This window comes from Anarhichas minor, unplaced genomic scaffold (genome assembly GCF_050575085.1).
Source record: "Anarhichas minor isolate MPS153535 unplaced genomic scaffold, ASM5057508v1 ptg000010l, whole genome shotgun sequence".
Classification (NCBI taxonomy): domain Eukaryota; kingdom Metazoa; phylum Chordata; class Actinopteri; order Perciformes; family Anarhichadidae; genus Anarhichas; species Anarhichas minor.
The window spans coordinates 16,526,755-16,550,105 of NW_027466456.1; the positions used below are offsets into that span (position 1 = coordinate 16,526,755).

Sequence of the window (23,351 nt, forward strand, 5' to 3'; positions counted from 1 at the left end):
AGTGTGTGTATGTTTACATCCCCCCTATCTGGATATACTGTATATATCTGCTATATATTTTCATGTTTATATGTTTGTTATGTTTTGGCGGTTATTGTTATTATATTATTCATAATATGTATAGTGCATACAGCGGAATGATTTAGAAGTCACTGCACTACCCCCCAACTAAGAATGCAGGGTTTAAATGTCATTTTTTATTTATCTCATTTAAATTGTCGTATTTCTCTTTCCATAACTCCACAGCCTGTCTTTGCGCTGCTAAAAAGTGTAAAATCCCCCCCCCCTGGGGATCAATGTCTTATCCTATCTTATCAAATTGTGGGCTGCTGTGCGAGAACAATTAGGTGTCACGCCCACTCACACAGGATCACTCTTTGGTATCATTTTGTTTGTGTACTGTGATGATAGGATAGTGGGATCCTGTTGTAACTTCTGAATTTAAAAATATTTGTATGGTTTGAATGATAACTGAGGCGGCATTGTTTTACCACTGATACATCTCACCCAGCTGCTCTGTGTATACGAGTGTGTTTGTGTGTGAGAGGACGGGAGGAGGGCCCCGGACACACAGCGTGGCTGCGAGTGCCGCAGCAAGACAACTCGTCCAGTCGACCAGCAGTTCAGCTGCTCACACCATCCTCATCCTGAGCCCGTCTGACTGGACACTTTGGACATATATGTATGCAACTGTACGCGTTACCAACCCACAGCGCGAGAGGATTCATTGTCGGTGTGGAGTAACGGTTACTGTCACGTGAAGCGGACACAGCGGCTGACAGACGGAACATAACAGTCCGCTTTACCCGGCGCCGGGAGCCACCAACCCGGCCGGAGGGGACCGATGGGGCTGGCTGGATGAAATGCTAGCTAACTAGCATTAGCCTCTCAGACCAGCATCCTCACCACTGACGCCAACTCAACAGGGTGAGCTACCAATGCTAGAGTCACATTTGTAACCTTTAAATAGGCAAACGGGTTAGGTTAATGCTTAGAATATATTTACCAACAAGATGATGACAGGCTCAGCGTAAGCGGTTAGCTAACGTTTATAAACAAGAGAGCTAGCTAACGTTAACCATTTACAAACTGGTGTGCGTTAATTTAGTCGGAAGAGTTGTGGTAAGCCGACATGTAAAGAGTAAACTAATGTCATTGTTATGCTATATATATGACATTAAGCTATACATATTCATATCATCGTCGCTGTCACCTGTGAGCTGTCATCCACAAACACACAACCTTAGCCAGGCTGCTACTAGCAAGTGTGACTCCTCTGTAGGCGCAGAGAATGTGTGTGATGTTGTTTGTGTTTTTGTTTCCTCTACTCCAAACACATGCTTCTGTGACAGCGTGAAGATGGACTGAAACATGAAAGGTGGAACTGTCCCATCATCGACATAGGAGGGCTTCTCTCTTAGGTATGCTCATCAAACTCCTCTCTTCTGTTGACAGTCCAGCAAAAAGGCATTTTATATCTAACAGTTAGTGCTTACTTCTTTCTTGCAGCCATCAGTTGAAACTGCAAAGCTAATTTAATAGACAATATGAAATAGAAAATCGAGAATGTGTTCATATGTTGATCGTGTTTTCTAAACCTTATAACTACGGATACATGATGTGCTGCAGAGACTGAGCATGGGTTTGATCTTGCCAACCAGCCACTGCTAGTCTACACAACTAGCTAATGCTATTTGTACATTTGTGTTTCAGTATTCAAAGCAAGCTTGTGTCTCTAGGCCAATGTTTCCCCATTCCCCACATCCTGTGTTGTGAGGAAACTTCCTCTTTTGTCCTAAAGTGCTTAGCTGCATCCTGATCAGGGTCGCAGATCTCAGAACTGCTCAATGGGTTGTTTGTTTTAACTCCGTGTTTCCCGTTGTAGCTTGTTTTTGTACGTCACCCTTCTTTGTATGAAGTTTTTGTTGTTTTCCTTTATGGTTATCACTTTCATGCATCTTTGTGTCAGTCACAACTTTAAACTTAAACTCGGTGGACACTTTTTCTGTCAGTTAAAGGATCTATGTCTAAATTGCAGCTCGTACATCATGTAGCCATCCACCCATCCGGCCCCTAGATGCTTAACCTGGTAAGTTTTGTATTTGTAACAGCAAAAGTAGAGCAGCCCAGGCAGCCTTCTCCTTAGCAGCCTCCACCATCTGATCGTCAGACTAAATTACCTTTTTTTTTTTTTGTAATTCGATCAAGAAAATATGCAGAATTCAGAGTTTTTATTTCTGTGAAAATAGCACAACACCATACCTACTTGAATTACTGTAAAACTGTGAGATGTGGGTGGTGATTCAGAAGAAAATGTGCTCCAAAGCCAGCAATTATATTTAAACCTACCGGTATACCATTTATACACCATATGGTGCCCTGTCACTTAAATCAAACCCCTTAAGCATTTTCAATGTCTGGTGCATGAGGGCATCTTGCCAGGTGCCTTTACCCTTGCATCTGATCTGGGACCCGGGGGCCATGTTGTTTGGTGAACTAGACTCATAGATTATCAAAGTAATATTGTAAAATGAGACAAGATATCATGTGGGATTTTGATTATTTTATTGATAGATCTCAGTTGTAGTTCTTAAGCGATTCACTTACCCTAACTTATGAGTCCTGTGTGAAATGAAAAGTAAAGGTTCCTACCTGCTTGGCCACTATATCCTTATGCCATTTGCTAGTTTTTATTTTCTCACTGAACGTGCCAACTAACCCTTGTTGAAAAGGTCAAATATTGTTCAAATGCACCAGTAGTTTCTTAATCCGAATTGGTTAATGTTAGAAAAATTCACTCGAGCCGATGTAAAAATCATTAATCACAGGACATTTATTCTTGCAAGAAGGAGACAGAGTTGATTCACATACAGAATGTACATCAAGGCTGCTCGAAGATCTGTCTCCGAGCCTCTGGTATTTATACTAAGTAAACAACATGCAATGGGCTGGCACAGGGTAATTTACGTCACAAAGGATAACATATGAATTGCGTTTCACACAGGTGTCTACGTTCGCAAATCAGCCCTGCGTAAGTATTGACGCCTCTACAGGTTTATTATGGCTTATTTAGGGTAAACAGCTTGAAATGTTCTTTCGGCCATCAACTGCTTCTTAACAGACTAAACATTTGCTGAGACTGGTGTTACAGAAAGTTCACACGAAACCATTTGAAGACACACCTCTAAACACTTACAGAGGACATGAGCTTATGTTAAATGTGTAACATTCACTAATTATTGATGCACAATAATTAGTCATTTAGATTTGTCCCCAACAGTTAAGTAGTGCTAGAAGTGTAGTTTATTGATTCAGTATTCAGTTGTGAGTTCTTTAAGGATTTCAATTTGTTATCTTCAGTATAGTTTGCCTTTTTACATTCCTATATGAGTGCATTTATAATGTTGTAATAGGGACCTAGTGAACGTGAGGAAACACAAGAAAGTACATGCCAGTACAGGGCTGTTTTCAGGGTGTGTGTTTTGCCTTCTAGATTATTAGAAGTGACTATTTTTGCTCAAAATATCTTGTTGCGCTTCAGATGTAAAGCTAATATAGTGTAGACAGCTAATACAATTCAGACAAGAGTATAGCTACCACAATTGCAAGAACTAATGCTGAAGAAGAAGGGCAACAAAACATTAATGTTGTGAACGAAATGGATATTGGCCTGATGAATGATGATTTTAATAACTTGGTTTTCTTCGCACCCTGATTTCTGAGAGTTGTTTACGGACCTAAATTGGCTTAAGGTTAGTGGTTTTTCTAAGAGCCCTGCCCACACAAACACATACTTTCCCATAACTGTGTCACAATCTGTTGCAGTTGAGTCACTGTGTTGTTTTTGTTGGACATAAGCAGACTGTCTAAAATTCTTGTGTCAATGAAGTCCCACGAGACCCAGCTATTTCCCAGTACTCCGTGAAAGAGAATTGAATGAGCTAATGTTGACTGTTGGAAGCAAGGAAGCACTTTGACTTATCGTGGATCATTTTTCTTTGTGAGAAATTGTGTTCACAAATTAAACTACAGACCATCTTGAGATGACTTGATTAGAATTTAACAATGATTTATTCTACATGCATAAAATATGAATCGTGCAAAGTCTTTGGCAAATGGACTCCATCCTGAAGTAATATCACCGAGGGTAGGGATGCTGAGGTCCGATAAGGCCTAATCCCGGCCTGGAGTCCAGACACTGGTGGTGGTGGTGGTGAAAGGAGTCGCTGCAATCTGATGATGAATGAGGAGCATGACTGTGATGCTGACTGGAGGTGACTGGGGTGGAGGAGGGTCGCATCTGCGTAGAGCTGAAATGACAACTGACAGCAGCAGAGAGGAGAACACTTTTTAAAGTTTGACAGCTGTGAAGTGATTGGCTTCCAGGAAACTGTGCAGAATCTTAACTTAAATTGAACGCCCACAATCAGCTGACAGAGTAATCACAGGGAGAGAGAGAGATTATGAATGAAAAGAAGAGTAAAGATAGTCTTCCTGACTGAACTTAACAAACAAACTGCACCTCAGTTTTCTTTTTTTACATTAAGTATCACCACTGAGGCTTAAGTTCAAAAGGCCTCAGCCTGTGCTTTACACAATGAGGTTTCAGAACGTTCTTGAAAGTGTTGTTGTCTTTCAGGTTGTGCTCGACAACTTAACTGTGTGACTGAGCTCGGAGACAGAGAGGAAGATGCCTCCCAGGCCGTCCTCGGGGGAGCTATGGGGCATCCACTTGATGCCTCCCAGGTATGACCCACTTGATGAATATTGTGGATACGTGCACTATTTAATTTGTTTGAGTACATATGCCTCGACAATTATTCGCCTGATGTAATTTCATGTTATAGCAAATAAAAAAATCTAGAAAAATACACATGCAATGTATGTATTATATATATGTATGTTCCTGGTTAGGTGTTAAGACATTATTAATAGTGTTAATATAATTATAATAATGCTGAGCGTGTCTGCAGGATCCTGGTGGACTGCCTGCTGCCCAACGGAATGATTCTGACCCTCGAGTGTCTCCGAGAGGCCACGCTCATCACCATCAAACATGAGCTGTTCAAGGAGGCCAGGAAGTATCCGCTCCACCAACTCCTACAGGAGGAGACGTCCTACATCTTCGTCAGTGTTACACAGGTAAGAGCTCTCAATCTCAACTCCAAAGATTTTGGTCGTCAGGAACAACTCTGTTCATCTAAATAAGTAAATATGTTAAAAATCCATTCTTGAAGTTTGATGGAACTGCCCCAGAAAAGCTGTTTGTAAAGGAGAACAGTAATATGTCTGTTTTGTTTGTCCTGCCTGCAGGAAGCAGAGCGGGAGGAGTTCTATGACGAGACCAGAAGACTATGTGACCTCCGACTCTTCCAGGCCTTCCTCAAGGTCATTGAACCAGTTGGCAACAGAGAGGAAAAGATCCTCAACAGAGAGATTGGTGAGACAATGTTGGTTCTGTAGCAGCTGTTGTTAGGTTTCTGTCTTAACAATGAATTACCGGTAAAATATAGTTTGAAACATGTGACAAATTCAAAAGACGTTTTCATGTTTAATTAAGATGAAATATTTTGCCTGAGATAGTAAATAGTTGGAAGACTTAAAGAGAATTTTTTCATTTTGCAAAATACATAAATCATAGTCAGTAGTTGCTGTTTTTCATTTCATGGAAAACACAAAAGATGCTAAACATTTTCTGTAAATCAGTTCTTTAGCTGAAGAAATCTAAGTAGAATATTTGGCGGCTTTAACTACAAGTTACATTATGAATAAAAAGAAAAAAAATATATATATATATATAAGCTATATTATTGGGCTAATTATAAGCTTGATGTAATAAGCAGATAAGGCTGCCCCGAATACAATTTTTGGGGCTTCCGCTGCTTCAGTGAGAAATAATTGATGATATTCAGAAACTTTGACGAGGGGGTGCAATTTAAGCTGTATCAATCTCTCGCACATAAGACACACACACACACACACACACACACACACACACACACACACACACACAGAAGAGAGAGAAAGCTTCACGAGCGTCAGTCGCCTCACCATTAACTCACTCAGTCGTTAAGCAAGAGAAACAGATCTCAGTCGGATGCTTTTCTCCGTCAAGGATTTCACTTTTTTATTAAAACGAAAACGGCTACAAAATGTGCAATAATCACATCAAATAAATCACAGCAACAGACCATAAAAATGTATTTGCTCATATGTAGGCCTATATACAAATGAATAAATACGCTGTAACCTGTTACACCATTTATTAAGACTGTGTATGTATTGATCTCTTCTGGGACAGCACACAGCCAGCAGCGCTATCCGTCTGAGAATAGCTCAAAATAAGTGACGTTGATGCCTAATGAATGTGAAATTACTATTCCTTAGTTCATGTGATATTTGGGATTTTTTATGTAATGCATATATAAAAAAAACAAAAAAACAGATGCATTAAAATACTAATTTGGACATCGATTACCAAAGCTGTGAAGTGGAAGCTTCAACACATTTGGGTCAGCCTTATAAGCAGAACTGATGAATTAAAGATACCTGCATTTGTTGTGGATTGTTGTATGTGTTTTAGGAAACTGCAGTAGATAGAGGAGGAAAACATAATTTTACCATTTTTCTAAACAGACCAAATCCAGCCAAAAATTGCCTTGAAAAGACAAAAAAAAACAACCTGGCTCTACTTTCTGTTCTCTCAGGTTTTGCCATTGGTATGCCTGTGTGTGAGTTTGACCTCGTGAAGGATCCCGAGGTTCAGGACTTCAGGAGAAACATCCTGAATGTTTGTAAAGACTCTGTGGAGCTGAGAGACGCCAGCGGGCCCCACAGTAGAGCGCTCTATGTTTACCCACCGAATATAGAATCCACACAGGAACTTCCCAAGCACATCCATAGCAAACTGGACAAAGGTAGGCAACAGCTTCAGTCTTTTCTTGTTCTTCGGTGCATAATCCATCCGGTTTTACAGGAAAAGGAAAAGGGGCTAAAATAAGATGTAGACAATTATTATTATTACACAAATAACTTAAAGACAACAGGGACCAAGAAGGTTTTAGTCTGCCATCAATACTTAATCGCTACTAGCCAGCCTTAAGGAACTACAGTAATGAGCAATGAATTGATTGAGGTGTTACTATTGTGAAGGTCGATACAATACCCCCAGACCGCAAAATAATTAAAGATGGATGGTTATTGTTTGAAATCAGATTTATTGATTCTTTTTTCTCAGATTTCTTTTATTCTGTGTGTCTTTTTGTAGGTCAGATTATTGTTGTGATTTGGGTGATTGTTTCTCCAAACAATGACAAACAAAAGTATACATTGAAGATCAACCACGACTGTGTCCCTGAACAGGTGGGAGGAATATGTTCTAAAGTGAAAGAGACAATGAATCAATCATGAGCCACCCTCCTTTTTCAACTCAACGTGAGGAGATTGAAGGGTGTCTAATGCAGGCTGTGGGCATGTATCTCGTCCTAAAGGTGATTGCAGAGGCCATTCGTAAGAAGACACGCAGCATGCTGCTGTCCCCAGAGCAGCTGAAGATGTGTGTTCAGGAATATCAGGGTAAATACATCCTCAAAGTGTGTGGCTGTGATGAGTACCTGCTGGAAAAGTACCCCATCAGCCAGTATAAGGTAAGAGATGTATGGGCGGAAATGTATCTACTTAGAAATAGAAATCATGACCTTAAATGACGTTAATATTAGTTTCTTAGTTGAATGGCTCAAACGGAAGCAATGCAGGCATAGTTGGGAGCAGTCTGCACAGAAATCCATCAAACTATGCTCTAAGATGAGTCAGGCCGATCCATGTCAGGATATATAGCCAAACGCCTGATCCATTCCAGATCCTTTATTTACTTTAATTATTGTGGATATGTCAAAACAACATTGCCTTTCATTCAAATACTGGAACCATTTCCTCATGCACAGCGATGTGAGCCCATGCTCAGAGTCCATGTGAATCCAAATCAAAGTAGAAGATGCACTCTTTCCTCTACTAGCTGCTGGAAAATGACCGGTTGATATCACTCGCTACACTTACGCACCCTGTAACTCTAGCAGCTCTGTGTGCTTTTGTTGCAACTGTCCTCTGCGTCATTCCCTCTCTCTGTCTCTCTCCCTCTAGTATATCCGTAGTTGCATCATGCTCGGCAGGATGCCTAACCTGATGCTAATGGCTAAGGACAGCCTATACACTCAGTTGCCAACAGATAACTTCGTCATGCCGTCCTACTCTCGACGCATCTCCACGGCCACATCCCATATGAATGGCGAGGCAGCCGCCAAGTCGCTGTGGGCCATCAACGGCACCCTGCGAATACGAATCCTCTGTGCCACCTATGTTAACGTCAATATACGGGACATAGACAAGGTGGGGGCGCACAGTTACAGGAATATATACCATTGTCTGTGTCGATTAGTCAGATTGACTAATGCTTTGTTCTTACAGCGATGGTAGGAGAACACTAGAAGTGGCCAAAGAGAGAGGAATTATCTTTTATTGATTTAAAAAAAGTGATGTTATTTATTGTGTTTTTTGAAGATGAATGAATGATTTATTTTTGGTTATTTCAGTTGTGCACAGTGTCCCATCTCCCAAGTACCTCACTCCCTGTAGAAACAAGCAGCCATTGTCCAGGTCTCCTGTGAACAGAGACCTTTAGGAAAGTAGCTCTGGCAGCTCATGTTGGTGTGCTGTCATGAATTATTTGTGTAAATGGAATGTTTTCACGAATATGCCACTATAATGATCATTTAACACAACAGCTGTTACACGCTGAGACAAGCTGTTCAACCGGCAAATCTTTTAGAACTGTTATGGTGAAGATATATATCATATCTTTTATTAATGTTATTTTTCTTGTTGCCTTTTGCTTCTCTTGTATATTTATAGATATATGTGAGAACAGGCATTTACCATGGAGGTGAACAGTCGTGTGACAATGTCAACACACAGAGAGTACCCTGCTCTAACCCCAGGTAAGAGTCCACCCTTCATTACAACACCTTTCATTCCACTACAGGACTCTTGAATCAAAGTCACTTTATTTGTTAGGAGTTTTTCTTAATATAGTTACAACACACTTACACTACTCTTACTATACAGTGAGAAATAATTCGATTAAATAAAATGAATCAGTTATGGCACCCACTAATGGAAATAACTACTGCTCGAAAACACTTTCTCCTTTTATCAATGAAATGGTGCTTTAGGGAATTTGTACTGCTAATTTACTTTAAGCAGTCTAAGGCAGGAGGGCAACGTTAACAGTTTAGTGCTGGCAAGTAACACTAAACTGCTGTATTACATGACTGTTAAACCCCAGTCTGGTGTACTCTTATACCTAAAAAGGTAAAAATAATATGTTGTGTAGGCCTACACGGTAAAAACAGTAAAGAACAGTCCTACTTAAATATGTTTGCCATTGAGGTATCTATGTGTCACTTTCTCTTAATTTCTAAAAACAGTGTAAGGTGTGTGAGCATACCAGTTTGATCCCTGAGTTAAATGGCACAGCTTTCTTGAGGTCAGCTTCTTGGTGGGTGTTGCTTGCCCTATAGGTCTATATTTGAGTTTGTTTATGGCTCTTCCTGTTGGCCCCAGTCTCGTAAATGGACTCGATGTCTCTTTCATTCTGTATCTACAGGTGGAATGAGTGGCTCACCTATGATATGTACATCCCAGACATACCCCGTGCTGCCAGACTCTGCCTCTCCATCTGCTCTGTCAAGGGCAGGAAGGGAGCCAAGGAGGTAAGATAGAGAGCAGTGAAAGAAATGACTCCACCATGCAACTTAAATTGACAGGATATGGACATGCAGAAACAGGAAGTGTCTTTCTATGCCTTTTGGCTACAACTGTTCCATGTTTTAACAGTTGGGAATAATTATGGGAATGTAAAATACTTTCCTCTACCATTTTATTAAGGGAAAATCCAATAAATGAATAGTGAAAATGGCATTTTATGATTTGAAACACAAAGAAACAGGCATAACAAACAAAATATGATAGCAGAGAGCAGATGACCTCCATGTGTCTAAATCTTTTATTCAACATTAGCATGCTATGCCATCCTGGAGGGCTTTATATGTATAGGTACCTTTTGTTTATGTGTGTGTGTGTGCGTGTGTGTGTGTGTGTGTGGTGTTGGTATATGAAGCTACCGTATGTGTCAGTCTGTCTGAGTATACGTGTCCAAGGTGAATGGGAGCTGTGGTATCAGCTTTAACTCTGTTTAATTACTAATCAGCCATGGGCACTGTGTTGGCAGAAAATATCAACAGAAACTTAATCGTCAGAAGGGACTTTTCCATTCATGTTAGAATATGCTTCTCTTGCACAAGCCCCGTTGATGGCACGTTGTGAAATGGGCTAATTGTTCTCGCTCAAACTCGTATCGTAATATTTGAACGAAAGACTTTGACAACAAACAAATGGATTACTCAGAAAATGCAAAATCATGATTAGGGCTGAGAAGTTATCAGCTTAATATATCACATTTAAAACTTAAAAAAGATGATGCTTTTTTCATGTCATTGGGGAAGCCTAGTAGTAACATATTCTAGATTTCACTTAACTGTGTTTAGAAACCATGTGGTGTTGGAGTGTATCTGTACTGTTGTGCTTTGGGTCTGATACTCGTAACAGACACCCACACAGATTCATTTTTCTTTCATCTCTCTCTAGTGGAAAAACTGGAAGAGAGAGAGAGGTGTGTGTGTGTGTGTGTGTGTGTGTGTGTCTGTGTGAGTGTATCAATGGATGCCAGACATGGATATTGTAACAGACACCTGGGGTGAGCCCTATCCAGTACCGCTCAGTGCTGGACTGAGGTCAGGTTTGCGGATGCTCTTTGAAGCCCCACCTGAATGAAAGATAAACGCTCCTCTACAGCTGCCTTTTGTTCCAGCACTTACTATAAATAGGTGCGTTTTGACTGGCTGTCTGCGCGTAAACTCTGTCCACCTCACCATGTTACCTTCTGTCACCTTGTTCCATCGCTGCCCCTAAGTGAAGACTCACACCAAACGCGGCGCGAATTATTCGCACCGCGTTTGGTGTGAACGCACCTTAAGACCCTTTCAAATATTTTTTGAACCTGATAAAACAAACGAACACATTGAAGGCAGATTAATTGCAAACACCAAAGAGCATCTCCTTTATCTTTATCTGCCTTATTGGGGGAAAAAAAACGTAAGCTTTGGGATAGGGAAGCACTCAGCAGCCTTGACCAATAGAGAGTTTCATCGGAAAAAGGATCAGTTTTAATAAGTCCAGTAAGTCAATAGGGTGAGACTGAAGTAAAACTGAGATATGTATAAATGTTAACTTGTGGATACTTAGTCTGTACTTTCACTTGGCTGAAGTACATTTTGTTTTTATTACACCCATTGACTAATGTACAAGTGTATTTTCTGAGTGAGTGATTTACTGTGTTCTTAGCAGAAGGAAGCCTTAATGAGATTATGTACTTACTTTCACACTGAGAGTCCCAGAATACGTTGGTGTTGAGAGCCTAGTCAAAAGTCAAAATGATTCACCATCTGTGTTTGTGTCTGATTCTCCCACGAGCTTCTCACATTGAAACTACTCGCTGTAAATTTGGAATCAGTGGTTCTCTCTCTCTCTCTTTCCCTCCCTCTCTTCCTCCCTTTAGGAGCACTGTCCACTTGCTTGGGGTAATATCAACTTGTTTGACTACACTCACACTCTGGTGGCCAACAAGATGGCTCTGAACCTCTGGCCGGTCCCTCATGGCCTTGAAGACCTCCTCAACCCCATTGGAGTCACAGGATCCAACCCTAATAAGGTATTCAAATTCAGCCTCTTGCTTCAATGTTCAGTTGCACTGTTCATGATCCATTTCAGAAATGAGGTATAAGAAAGTAACGGGTTTCCATCTTCTAATCCATATTTAAAATGAGACTTAACATTTTCATTGCTGCTTCTCTGTAATTGTTCTGCATATGATGAATAAAAAGTGGAACTTGAATTGAGAGTTTGACTGTTTTGTGACTGTAATTTAATTATATCCTTTTAATCTCTGTTGTACAGGAAACCCCATGTCTGGAGCTGGAGTTTGACCACTTTAGTAGTTCAGTCAAATACCCAGATATGAATGCAGTAGAGGATCACGCAAACTGGACCATCTCCAGGGAACTGGGCTATAGCTACAACCTCTCCGGACAGGTATTAACCTGTTTACCAGCCACCAACTAGTGGGCCAGAAAGGCGCAACAACACAGCGAGTTGTTTTATTGTTTTGAAACTCAAACACAAGTGAAGAAATACAGCAGCAGGAGTGGGAGAGGTGTGCACTTGGTGTACTTTCACACTTAACACACATGACTGTCATCAATAAAGACAAAGTCCTTAGATGCAGCATTAAGAAACTTATCTACCTTCATATTCTCACTCTAATGAGCTGATTCATTTAAGTAACAGAGCACAAATATCCACATGTAAAGAAACATGTATAGAGTTACTTAGATAGGATGAGGTACGTTATTAATGAAGGTGTTTCTATTTCACCACTCAGTAGACCCCTTTGTAGCTTGACATTGATTCATGAGGTGTGGTTGTGTCCTTGTTGAGGGGATTCCATGTAATGACAACCTGCTATATTAGTTGTGATGGTTGGTAGTGTGTTGGTAATGTGAACACCTGTGTGTGTTGTGGAAGACACCAGGTGTAATTCTAGTTGGGTGTTATTGGATCTTTTGGGTAAATTATATGTGAGTGTTGCCTTTAGTGAAAGAGAGGTTTCATTAAATGCAGCACCAACACTTTCAATTCATGTTATAGCTCTTTACATTTTATTTATTGACACATTTTGACACGAGTACATTTAGGGCAATAAGTGATTTCGATAAATATGGTTATTTTCCGCCAATCAATGAACTATGAAGACTCATTGTTGACTTTATAACTGAGTTGGTTCCGACACTTGCGTGAGTGCCACTGTGAGTTACTCTGCCATGTGAGAGGATGTGAACAGTGTGAGACGATGTGTTAAGTTATTCATGATGTGTGTGTCAAATGTGAGGAGTGCCCAACTGTGTAATGATGACATCATGCGGCTTGTTCCTGAGCAGAAACTAATTTAGAATAATTCAAATCTAAACTGACATCATGAATCAGACTTGAATTGGTTAAGGAGTATGATTGGGCATAGGACAGTTTAAATGTTATGCTCTTGACAAAGCGATGGGCAAAAGAAAAAAAGGGATTCAGGATTTGAGGGCATTGTCGGGGTTCTTAACAGCCTGAGACTTACGGCGAATGTTCTCAGCAGTTTGGTGACGACTGCTGTCCAACATTTTATTCATGAGCCGTGATCAAATTTCATTCCCGTTTCAGAAAAAAAAACATGAATGAAAACAGTTAAATTGTGAATTTGGCTGCATTAAAGCACAGCGATGGTGATCAGAGAGCCGGGACGTTTTTCTCCTGTCCTGCTCCCACTAACTATGTATCTGTGAAGATTAAGTTAGAAACAAAGGAAATGCATCAATAGAATTAATTTATTTCAAGTCAATTGCCGGAAAAATACAGTCATTTAAATACATTCACGAATACATTTCATGCTTCAGAGACACAGGCTGCAAAAACAGACCTGGAGTTCAGTTCAGTAAACCTTGCGCACGAATTTAGAAGTGTGGTTAAACTTCTGACCAGAACTGTGGTAGACACGGCTGAATACTTAATATTATAGTACAAGATTTGGAATCGTATAAAGATTAGCATTTACAGCAAATAGACATGCATCTTTTTTAATGTGGGATGTTGTTATTGGTCTTTTAGATACTGTGCGATGCAAGAGAGCTGGACCGTACGCTGTTGATTTATTTATGATGATCGCAGAGTGTTGTGTATTAAATAATTCCTTTATCTGTAACGTGAGTTGTTTGAGAAGCTTCTCTAACAGTAATGGGTCTTAATGGATAACAGTTGTTAATGTTCCAAGCTATTTGTGTGTCTCATCATGACTGCATGGCTGAATATTCAGACAGGCAAATACTTTTTTTAATTACTGCTACAAAGATACTGTGATACATGAAAAAAAGTAACAAATAGAGGCTCTAACAGTAAACGACAAAGTAATGATGCCAGTTATTGTGCTTCATTACGATAAAAGAGGTTAGTGACAACATAATAACTTGTGTTACTCTGTGTTTTATTAAAGAGTAAATGTGGGCAGGGATCAGGGTCTCGTATAGTACCTTGAAAAACATGACGACCAACAGGCAATTAGGGTCGTGTTAGTAATGTAATAATGCAGTGTTAGTAATGTAATAATGCAGTGTTAGTAATGTAATAATGCAGTGTTTGAAGTATTTCCTTCCGGATGTGTTTCAGAGCAACCGGTCGGCCAGAGATCACGCCCTGACAGAGAGCGACACCGAGCAGATGAGACAGCTGAGTAACAGAGACCCTCTTTCAGAAATCACTGAGCAGGAGAAAGACTTCCTCTGGAGACACAGGTAAATATCACACTTTACTACTTTACTGTATAGCACGTAAAGTAGTACTTTATGTAGAACCATAGATTGCATAGAACGGCATCACACAGGTCAGACTAGTATGTAGCTGTATGTAAAATCTTGTATGCAGGATGTAGATGTACGTAAAAACAACTGATTGAGACTTAATCTGGGATGCAAAACACAGTAATTATCCCCTTTCTCTTTCTCTATCAGGCACTACTGCGTGAACATCCCGGAGATCCTTCCCAAGATCCTTCTCGCTGTCAAATGGAACTCCAGAGATGAAGTAGCACAGGTGATGCCATGCCATTTCATTCATAGTTCATTGTTCCTTCTTCGATAAACAAGAAGGAACATAAAGAGAGAGTATTTTTACTGGATTCTGAGAAATGGACGTAGAATAATCTTGGCTTGTAAGGACCAAATGAAAAGCATGTTGCAGTAAAATATTTATTCCATTCCTTTGTTTTTAATGTATACATCTACCAAAATACTTACCCTAATGCTCATACTCTCTATGAATAGTGTGTGATGAGTAATAATGAATATTTCTTGGTTTGTATGTTTCCCAGATGTATTGTCTGTTGAAGGAATGGCCGTCTATCCGTCCTGAGCAGGCCATGGAGCTGCTGGACTGCAACTACCCAGACCCCATGGTCAGGCACTTTGCTGTACGCTGCCTCGACAAATACCTTACTGATGACAAACTGTCCCAGTACCTCATCCAGCTTGTACAGGTAGGTCTGACTGAGAGTCTGGGACTATCAAGGAACTGATTGACAAAATAATGGGGTAAAAAGGAAGACAGTGAGGAAATAAGAGTGCTATGACTCAAGTGGCTGTGGAGTACTTTTCTCCAGCCTGGGTGTCCTTGGGAGCCAGAGTTATATCCGTTGGAAAGCAATCTTTCTGTTGTGTAAAAGACTTTCCGGTGTGCCTGAGGTTGTTTTTGTGCTTGGTGTACAGAGACTGCATGGTGAGAGACATTATAAAGTCAGAAATGACTAATCTGAACCTCCTCTTGCTCTTTCCCTCCAATCTTCCCTTCCTCTCCTCTCCTCCTGCTCTAGGTATTAAAATATGAACAGTATCTTGAGAATCCCCTGGCCCGTTTCCTCCTGAAAAAGGCCCTGACCAATCAAAGGATAGGTCATTTCTTCTTCTGGCATCTCAAGTGAGTCACCTTTCAGATTGCTTTTTCTTCATGTTTGTATACCTTCCTTTCTCTGTCTTTCTAGACAGCTTCTCACTCCCTCCTCTTTGTGCCCTCCTCTCAGGTCAGAAATGCACAATAAAACAGTGAGCCAGAGGTTTGGGCTGCTGTTGGAGGCTTACTGCAGGGCGTGTGGCATGTACCTGAAACACCTGAGCAGGCAGGTCGAGGCCATGGAGAAGCTCATTAACCTCACTGACATCCTTAAACAGGAGAAGAAGGATGAGACGCAGAAGGTAAGGAGAGAGGCAGCAAACACACTTACACACACACACACACACACACACACACACACACACTTGTACACTCACACACAGGAACGTGTTATTTGATGTTTGTTTAAATTTGACGTTTTTTGTCTTTTACATCTTAAAATTCATTTGAAATATTAAACTCTGGACTCCAGAGAAATCATATTGGTTTAAATACTGAAATACAATAAGCAACAATAACAATGACAATGACACCGCAAAACAAATGTATGCACACAACATTATATTTATATTTTTGTCATAACTCATAATATGTAACATGCACATACCTCTCAAATGCAGTCATTTTTAGGAGATTTCTTTGTGTATGTGGGTGCATGCGCACACATGTATGTGCAAATGTGGTTGTGTGTGTGTGTGTGTGTGTGTGTGTGTGTGTGTGTGTGTGTGTGTGTGTGTGTGTGTGTGTGTGTGTGTGTGTGTGTGTGTGTGTGTGTGTGTGTGTGTGTGTGTGTGTGTGTGTGTGTGTGTGTGTGTGTGTCGTGGAGGTCCAGATGCGGTTTCTTGTGGACCAGATGAAGAGACCGGACTACATGGATGCTCTGCAGAACTACACTTCTCCTCTTAACCCTGCACACCAACTGGGAAACCTGAGGTTAGAAGCAATAGTGAAAGAGCTTTTGTGTGTGTGTGTGTGTGTGTGTGTGTAGTGGTGTTTGTATATGAATAAGTGGGGTTGTGAAACAAGATTGACATTGTCTACTAACTTTTATTAATTTGTGCATAGGTTAGATGAATGCAGGATCATGTCATCAGCCAAGAGACCGCTGTGGCTGAACTGGGAGAATCCTGACATCATGTCTGAGCTGCTCTTTCAGAACAATGAGATCATCTTCAAAAATGGAGATGGTAACACACACACACACACACACACACACACACACACAGACAAAATACATATTTTTCCTCTTATTTGTGCTATTTATCAATTGAGAGTGTTTTGCTGTGAGTTGCTGAGTGTTGGAGACATCGTCCGTAGAGCTCAAAGCTCAACCTCGTTTCATGTAGGAACTATTTTCTTTCTACCGAACTACATCTGCCAGCTGTATCACCACGCAGAAGGAAGCATTGATCTACTCATGGACGAGAGGCTATAGTACTTGCATCAGCGCAACATGTAAACTTTAATGGCGCCCCCCCTCGGCTGAGCTGTAACGTCAGCTAGCTCAGTGGTGCTAGGTGAGCTAGCAGTATCGGTTCGCTTCGTTCTGCGAAGGGGTACAATTGGCGAGTGTATCATATTGAAAGTTTTCTCTCACTCCGAGCACCGTATGCCATTAAAAGAAAATATGAAAGCGTTGGCTCGGTATGTACAGGAACACCGATTCACTGCTCCTGACTTGTGCAATAAAGCGATGCAACATATTTCCCTGTCCCAATCCTAAATGTTGACACAAGTTGTGAATTGTAGTTTCACATTCTGCAGAGCTTCTTGGTAATAGTTGTCTACTATAATCAAACTAACTTGTCTTTATGTTGTGTTTTGTGTATAATCTGTCAGTATCCCCGGATGTTATTAACTGTAACTGCCTTCATTGTGCGTGTTTTTGTTGTAGACTTGCGACAGGATATGCTGACGTTGCAGATTATTAAAATCATGGAGAACATTTGGCAGAATCAGGGACTGGACCTTCGGTACTTCTCTCTCTCCTATTATCTAAGTCTATGTGTCTTTTTCTCTCTTCAATTTCTTTACTCTCTCACTCTGGGGCTAAGAACACATGTGCTGTGTGTCCCCAGGATGCTTCCTTATGGCTGCCTGTCGTTAGGAGACTGTGTGGGTCTCATTGAGGTGGTTCGCAGCTCCCACACCATCATGCAGATTCAGTGTAAAGGAGGCTTGAAAGGAGCCCTGCAGTTCAACTCAAACACTCTGCATCAGTGGCTGAAGGACAAGAATAAGGGCGAGATGTGAGTTCTTCTCTCCTGATCTTATTTTTTTTACAGCATCATGGCACCAAAAAGAAAATTGATTAGAGTCACAGCCCATTTACTTTTAAACATTTTCTCATTTCTTATTTGTTATAAAACGTACTTGTTTGTGTTTGTGTGTGCAGGTATGACATGGCTGTGGATCTGTTTACGAGGTCCTGTGCTGGCTACTGTGTAGCTACATTTATCCTCGGGATAGGAGACAGACACAACAGCAACATTATGGTCAAAGATGATGGACAGGTAACTTGTATATGCCTACACACAAAGCACTACATTTTAGTGAAGGGTTTTTTACACATGGCTAATCTGATGATAGAATTGATTAAGCTACTTTGTCTAGCCTGCTTTATGAAGGTTCGTTGTTTTCATTTTTTGTTTCATTTCAGTGAATTTATCAGGGATTTGTTATTGTCCAATACATGTTTAATAAAACAAATGTGTCTAAGTCGATACACAGTGGGTGTACAGTGTATAGATTTTACTTTAGAGGAGGTTGACGTGTTAGAGAGAGTTACTGAAGTTTGACTTCCTGCTGTCTTCTTTGTTCTGCTCTCGTCCAGTTGTTTCATATAGATTTTGGCCATTTCCTGGATCATAAGAAGAAGAAATTTGGCTACAAGAGAGAACGAGTTCCCTTTGTTCTGACGCAAGACTTCCTCATCGTCATCAGCAAGGGATCCCAAGAGTGTGCAAAGACCAAAGAGTTTGAGAGGTACTGCAGCATCTCAACTCCCAACTAGTATCAGTCAGTCTGTGGGTTAGACGACTCCCAGAACTTGTCTCTTCTTGTCCTGTTGTGAGATACTGCCACAGCAAAGCTTTGCTCTCCCCCCCCTAGGTTCCAAGAGATGTGTTATAAAGCCTACCTGGCGATCCGGCAGCATGCTAACCTCTTCATCAACCTGTTCTCCATGATGCTGGGCTCTGGCATGCCTGAGCTGCAGTCATTTGATGACATTGCCTACATTAGGAAGACGCTGGCCCTGGAGAAAAGCGAACAGGTAATACAACTTTTCTGTGCTCTAATTCATTCTGCTCTCGTCTCATTTTGGGGTCTTAAAATAGTCTCAAGTCTCACATTTGGCTTCCTGAAACCGCTGCAAGGATTTTGTATCTACTTATTTATCGCTTCGATTTTTATTGTGCTTTGTGCAGGAGGCGTTGGACTACTTTATGAAACAGATGAACGATGCTCACCATGGAGGATGGACCACCAAAATGGACTGGATATTCCACACAATTAGACAGCATGCACTGAACTGACCGCCTGCAAACCAACAAAAAGACACCAGTCCCACCCTGGAGTAACAGGAAGTTTGCAGTTTGACTTCATTTTTTTTTTTTTTCACCATTTTTATTTATCCGAATGAGGTTCCGTTGTTTCTTTGTTTTCTTTCCATTATCATCTGCCTGTTTCTGCGGTCTTGATGCCCTCACTTTACCCTTTACCTTTTCTGGAGTCGACAAGAGAGCATTGTCCTCATGTCCTATTGAAGATGTGCCCGACCTGGATGTTTGAATCCTCCGCTACTATGTTTGCTCTGTTTTTTCCCCCCCAACAGAAACAAACTGGATAACTTGTTTGGAGTAATTTGACCCCTTACTCTTGCTGGAAAAAAACGATCATTGGACAAAACAGCGTAAAGAAGATGTATCTGCCAATCTTTAAATGTAGCCACAAAGTAAGTTCAACTTGCTGCCCTTCTGCTGTATTACTTCTGCACTGTGGCTCCGCCTCAGAAAGGAGGCGCTCGGGAACGTTGTTTTGAATCGTATCTCTGCTGAGAAGATAGCAGGCACAAGGAACGTATCTTACACAATAAGTGTTTATCAAATTTGTTGCACAATGCAGGATTACTGGAGTATGGGGTCTTCTGTGATGACTACCACTGCACCAGTCTTCCACCATATTTGTGGTGAAGTTGCCCTCCTGAACTGATTTGGTGTCAGCTTTTCCGCCTTTTAAACCTTCGAGAGAAAATGTCAAAGCTCAAAAACTGCAGAAGAGTCTCTGGGTTGTTTTGCTCTACAGTCTCCCGGGCCGCGATGAAAAAGCACTCCACCCTTGGGAACATTTGTTGGTGGTGCAGCTTTAGACTCTAATATAAACTTCAGGGTATTGATGCCTCTCCATAAAAAAAACAAAAAAACAGCACTTACAAATAATATACAGATTTAATATGCCTTTTTGAATTTACTTATGTATCCAGTTTCGTTCAGTTTCTACGTAAACAGTCAAAACTCAACTCTCCACAACCATTGCTATCGTAAATATAGTTTTTTGTATTTCTGTTGACCAATTTGCTTTCTTCTTCTGACGACCACAAGTGCAAAAACTTTTCTCTTTTTTCTCGACGATTATTTAGTTTTGCTCACATTCGTATAAATTAAGACTGCTGATTCCTTTTTTTGCCTCCGTCACTTTTAAGGTAAACATCTCATTCGGCCTATCCAGTAGCCCGATTTGTGTTATTGTGGCTAGTGTGCAGCCCTACTTGGATTTGTTTGGGGATGCAAATTGATAAGAATGGAAGTGCCAGTCTCACTTTGTATGACTACTGGGACCTGTTTTAAGCCTCTGGCTGTCTGTTTTATTGGCGAGCAGAAGTCCAGGGGAATATTATGTCTTCCTGTTGATAAGATGCCTTGGCACAAAGCTCTACAAACGCTGCCTCAGCATGTTGTCGTGAGCAAACCATAACAGCACTTTTTAACATGAAAAGCTAGATCTGATCTGTGAATCATTCTTTTTATTTTGAACCATGTGAGGCTGATCGTCTTTAGCATGTCTCCCATTAGAATGTCTGTAAAATGTCGACTCATGATCAAAGTGCATTTTAACGTGTGTTTGTCACATCTGGGGTATATTTTTTGATCCAGAACACCGTCCACTGATGAGCCCATAACACTTGGCAGTATGTTGTGTACTGTTGTCATAGCCATGCTCCCAACAGGATCATTTGAGCCTGTAGCTTTTTCAACATTATAAAGTCAGTAAAAGGGATTTAAACAAATCTTTCAAATTTGATTGGATCACAAGCTAGGATCACAGCTTGTTTAATGCATTTTTGTTTCATGGTGTCTTTTAAGCAGGCCATTGTCGCCTTGTCTTTTGCGATAGGTAGTTTTCTCGGAAAGTATACTTACGTAAGGTGTTTTTAAGAGAAACCTTGAGGGACAGTAACGGAGGGAATGTATTTTTCATGAGCCCCAGACGCCTTCACATTGTACCTAGAGAGATATTTGGATGTGCTCCTAGCTAAACTGTTCTCTTACTGACAGACAGTATGAAACTCAATCTGCCAGTGGAAAAGAAAGTCAGCACTTTGCTCACCTGTTGATTGTATAGAAAAGTCAAAGTGGTGGTCCGCTCTGATGTGATGTCACATTATTGCAAGAATTAACTGCTGGAATGTATTTAATTGCTAACATGGACCTTACCTGCACTCATCTTTTAATGTTTTTTTTTTTTTTTTGCATCATTCATGTTTTCTTTCTCATGTCAGAGGCAGAGCCACTAAACATACACTAGGTTATTAGCAGAGAGCTCTTCTCTTCTTTCTTCTTTTAATGTGCCAAATCAGGCATCACTGAGGCCTACGGACGCTAATGCTGGAATCACATCATGCAGTAAGGGATATCAGTTACAGACTTAAAGAAGAAAGAGGCTGGGCAATGCACTTAAAAAGACTAGTTGTTGTTGTACTTCTCAATGCCTTTTTGTCCAAAGGGACACTGTAAGATGTTAGCCTAGTAAGCATGTTTCTCAAACAGCATAACCAGTTCTTATGATGTACATTTTGAAGCAGCATTAAGCAGTATGTATGTACAGTTACAGTCAGACCTCTTCTCTGGTTGTGTGTGTGTGTGTGTGTGTTTGTGTCCATTAATTGTCTTTCTGTACCGGTTGCAGAGCTTCATTGGCAGGCCCCAATGAAAACCCACACTGTATGTACATGTGTCTGTTTGTGACCACACTTGGCTGTTCAAGTTGTGGCGTCTCTAAATCTTTTGTAAGCACCGATTGTTGAAGCTTTGTGTTTGTTCGATGCTGGCAGTGATTGTTATTAGTGCCACAGTCCTACATTTCAGAGTGAAGACGCAATCACTTCTTGAACTAAAGTTGTTCTCGAGTCTAAATTTCCAAGATCAGGTTCAGTGAGAACTATGACAAAGTATCTTACAGGGTTTAATAAGATTTAATAATCTTAGATGTTCATCCTCAACCTCCAGATCATAAGAATTACGTCCAGCAGCTAAGTTATAGTTCTCACATCTCCTCAGAGCATGTTCGTTTGTTCGCGCTGAATTGGTGCAGGAACGATGTTGTTGCACTAGTATATTTAAAGCCCGTATTTAAAAATCTGCCCGACAGTATTCAACAGATCAACGTCCTGCAGGAGATTGAGTATCACATAGTGAGACATAATTGTTGTACCTGCAATATGTGTACAAGCTAGGGTGAAGTTGGAAAGGTTTGAATATGTGCAGTGAAATACTGTCGGACTATCTTTGACGTTTGGTCGAGAGGAGGGAGCTCCCAATTCTGTTCAGCCGCTCTTCAGTTATTGCCCGTGCCTTGCATAATGAATCATAGGATCTGAGCTATGATTTCAACATGAGCAGTGGACATAATAACGTGAACACCCAGATGTAATGAAATTCAATGCAATATCCATGCAGTAAATACTACTTACGTGTATTTATTCTAAGGTGTTTTATGTTACTGCTTTTGTTTGTTTGCGTGATGGACAGGTGTTCACGTTATTGTGTCCACCACCTGTATGAATATGGGGCCTGGTATTAAGGGAATACGTCTTTTTTTCTTTCTGTCAAACTTGAAAGAGTGTCCAGGGTTTTAAAGTGTTTTAAAGAGCAAATATGAGTAATCATTACGATTATTGATCCTTTGTGATCATCTGAAGTGTCCTAAATTCTCACTTTGAAGAGAAATATGGACTAACTGGTCTGTGGCTTCATGTTATTTTCTGTATGCAGTGTTCTTAACTACATTATGATGTTTCGCTAATATATTTCCACAACATACCATGCTGTCAGAACCTTAACCTATACTATGAATGAATGTACAACAGGCCACTGTAGTGTTCTTCACAGCCTACCTGCATGAGATTTCGGTAAAGATTGTTTGTTTGTTTTGTTTTTTTAGTGTGCTAAGCAGCCATACAGATGATTATACATTAATGCCTTAAGTTTGCTCTGTGTAGGAACCGTTTCATCTCTACAATAAGCTGTGTTTTCTATTTATTTATAAATGTACGTTGTACTTCATCTTGGCTCCCTGGTTACAGAGTAAAGGTTTGTTCCTGACTGATGGGTCATCTGAGTGTTCTGTGAAGATGTACAAATAAATTTGTTAAACATTCACCCGGCTGTGTTTGCTCTCACACTCTTTCCCTTTTTACTGCACAA

General features: G+C 40.6%; 1 protein-coding gene across 4 annotated transcripts; it reads left to right on the forward strand.

Moving 5' to 3' along the window:
* Positions 1–65: 65 nt before the first annotated feature.
* Positions 66–23,306, forward strand: LOC142946842 (phosphatidylinositol 4,5-bisphosphate 3-kinase catalytic subunit alpha isoform-like). Of its 4 annotated transcripts, XM_076088418.1 has the most exons (28): positions 66–927; positions 1,353–1,421; positions 2,039–2,089; positions 3,005–3,031; positions 4,640–4,746; positions 4,974–5,142; positions 5,314–5,440; positions 6,708–6,917; positions 7,268–7,362; positions 7,491–7,646; positions 8,140–8,385; positions 8,908–8,993; positions 9,662–9,767; positions 11,672–11,824; positions 12,070–12,204; positions 14,374–14,498; positions 14,715–14,796; positions 15,074–15,238; positions 15,572–15,675; positions 15,779–15,950; positions 16,475–16,581; positions 16,714–16,835; positions 17,543–17,621; positions 17,727–17,897; positions 18,044–18,161; positions 18,482–18,633; positions 18,760–18,922; positions 19,077–23,306. In XM_076088418.1, the coding sequence occupies exons 5-28, from the start codon at positions 4,691–4,693 to the stop codon at positions 19,182–19,184; spliced, it is 3,207 nt and encodes a 1,068-aa protein (XP_075944533.1). In that variant the 5' UTR covers positions 66–927; positions 1,353–1,421; positions 2,039–2,089; positions 3,005–3,031; positions 4,640–4,690; the 3' UTR covers positions 19,185–23,306. The 4 variants fall into 4 exon arrangements, with proteins under 4 accessions (XP_075944533.1, XP_075944536.1, XP_075944534.1 ...); XM_076088421.1 differs by lacking the exon at positions 3,005–3,031; XM_076088419.1 differs by lacking the exons at positions 2,039–2,089; positions 3,005–3,031.
* Positions 23,307–23,351: the final 45 nt, after the last annotated feature.

Excerpts from the sequence above, each read along its gene's own strand:
- LOC142946842 (XM_076088418.1), top strand. The coding sequence starts at position 4,691 with ATGCCTCCCAGGCCGTCCTCGGGGGAGCTATGGGGCATCCACTTGATG. Across the intron at positions 14,797-15,073 it reads CCAGAGATGAAGTAGCACAG|ATGTATTGTCTGTTGAAGGA; the intron begins GTGATGCCATGC and ends TATGTTTCCCAG. Across the intron at positions 16,582-16,713 it reads CACCAACTGGGAAACCTGAG|GTTAGATGAATGCAGGATCA; the intron begins GTTAGAAGCAAT and ends ATTTGTGCATAG.